This window comes from Spermophilus citellus (genome assembly GCF_964194105.1).
Source record: "Spermophilus citellus genome assembly, chromosome: 7".
Lineage (NCBI taxonomy): Eukaryota > Metazoa > Chordata > Mammalia > Rodentia > Sciuridae > Spermophilus > Spermophilus citellus.
Genome location: NC_138188.1, coordinates 152909337 through 152911685, shown reverse-complemented (window position 1 = coordinate 152911685; position 2349 = coordinate 152909337). Strand labels below are relative to the sequence as shown.

At 39.0% G+C, this 2349-nt stretch overlaps 1 protein-coding gene across 1 annotated transcript; it reads left to right on the top strand.

The window, feature by feature from the left end:
- Positions 1 to 1658: 1658 nt before the first annotated feature.
- On the top strand, positions 1659 to 2042 carry LOC308653260 (uncharacterized protein; the record flags this gene model as incomplete). Its single annotated transcript, XM_081301851.1, has 1 exon — positions 1659 to 2042. One exon carries the CDS (start codon positions 1659 to 1661, stop codon positions 2040 to 2042), a length of 384 nt encoding a protein of 127 aa, XP_081157977.1.
- Positions 2043 to 2349: the final 307 nt, after the last annotated feature.

Genomic DNA, 2349 nt, shown 5'->3' with positions numbered 1-2349 from the left:
ATTGTATACCTGAAATTTGATAAATCATTCTTACCACAAAAGAAAAAGAAAACAAAAACTGATTAATCAGGTGAGGTTATCAGTGGGTTAACTGACTTGATTGCTGTAACAATCTCACAATATATCCATGTATCAAATCATCATTTGTGTTTACCTTCAACAATTTTGTCAATTATCTCTCCTGCAACTGGAAAGCAAGGAAAAAAATACAGCTTTATACTTTAATTTTTTTTATATGAATCAAACAAAGTAATAAATGTGAGTGTGCCCAAAATCTATACAGGAAAATACAAACACTATTAATTATTATATTATTGTTCTCATATAATATTCTCTAAATTAAAATAAAAATACTTTTTACAGATAAAATTTATTATAGGTTCTCATTCAACAGTGAGAGCCTACTTTGTTAGACTCATAGAAAATGAAGACGATATCATTATTACTTATACCAAGGACTGAGCCCAGGGGCACTTAACCATGGAGCCATGTCCCCAGCCCTCTTTTGTATTTTTTTATCTAGAGAAAAAGTCTCACTAAGTTTCTTAGGACCTTGCTAAGTTCCTGAGGCTGTGCTGGAATTATAGGCGTATGCCAGTGCACCTGGCTTAAGACAACGTTATTGACCTTAACTCACAATTGTCTGGGGAATCAAATAATTACAACAGATGGTATCAATATCACAATATTCAGTGCCACCATCAAGTCGTGCACAGGGAGCTCTGGAAGAGCAGACAATGAGGCCTAATGCATACTGCGATGCAGGGATCCTTCTTATGGACAGGTAGCTTCAACTCCGCGGGGAAGGATCCGTAGAAGTCTGGAAGGTAAAAATCTGGTGAAGTAAAGAGCAAGATGTTTCAGAGAAAATAACTCAGTGAAAAGTTCCCCCCAACCTGTAATATTTCTTTAACCCATAAAAATACTTTTATATTAATTTAGAGCATTTAGTATAAGAAAAACAATAACAAAATAATTAATAATATTTGCATTTATCCTTATGGGTTTTGTATCGGGTAACATCGGATTTTGGGTCAGGTAAAGTTGTGGCTGGTTTTATTTTGGAATGTGGCCTCAGGGCCCTATTTGGCATCAGTTCTAACCTTCTTTCCTTACCTGCGTCTTGCTTCAGCCACCACTGCAGTGGCTGTTCTGCATGAGCTCTATCCACTTTCTTGCAGGTATAGCCCCAGAGTGCCTCTCCATACGCCCTGTCTGCTTTTCATCTGTAGTTCCAAGATTTCCTTTTAATGTTTACATAGGAGAATCTGGGAAATCTCCCATATCCACATATGTATACCTGGAAGTAAAGAACAGTTAATGATCTGGAGTAAAAAAAAAAATCTAAATTAGGCGTGATTGCATTCTGCAGGACATACCTGCTTTATGTGTAGGTTACAGGTGTTTTCTTACAATTCACATGACTATAGACAGGAGCCAAATTCTAGACATAACTATATGAAAAGTTTTTGTTGTTAGAATGATGAGCTTTTTAAAAATGAAAATTGCTTTGGTAATGAGGCCACAGAGTCAATGTCAGATGTTCCACCCATTTCTGGTCGTATATATAAAGATCTCAGGACAGGGGATGGCATTCAGACTTCAGAACCTTCTACCTGTTTCTCCACTGAACTACTGACCTTCCATCGCTAGACATCATGTGCTACAACTCATGTGGTAGCTCCTGTTATGGCTGTGGCTGTGGCTATGGCTCTGGCTATGGCTGTGGATATGGCTGTGGATATGGCTCTGGCTGTGGCTGTGGATATGGCTCTGGCTGTGGCTGTGGATATGGCTGTGGATACGGCTCTGGCTGTGGCTGTGGATATGGCTCTGGCTATGGCTGTGGATATGGCTGTGGATACAGCTCTGGCTGTGGCTGTGGATATGGCTCTGGCTATGGCTGTGGATATGGCTCCAGCTATGGTTGTGGATATGGTTCTGGCTCTGGATATGGCTCCAGTTATGGCTGTGGATATGGTTCAGGCTGCTGTTGCTATCAGCCATGTTTCTATAGAAGATGGTACTCTTCTTGCTGCTAGAACATGACTGTATCTCACTTTTTTTTTCTAAAATGACCAATTTGAGGCCATTTCTGTTTCAATGTCTCACAAGCCAATCAAAATCCACTGAATAGAGAGAAGACAGCGCCATCATGCGTGATCTTTTTGAAGGTTCTTCTTGCTGTTTTGAGGACTTGAGTTATAGACCTGAGTTACTCTACGATGTTTCTGCAAGACAGTAGACCTCATTTTAGTCATAGTACAAGTATAAACTCATTACCTTTGTATTTTATGCTTCTGTTTTATGACTATTTTCTAATAAACAATGTTTTGATGCTCCTCATGT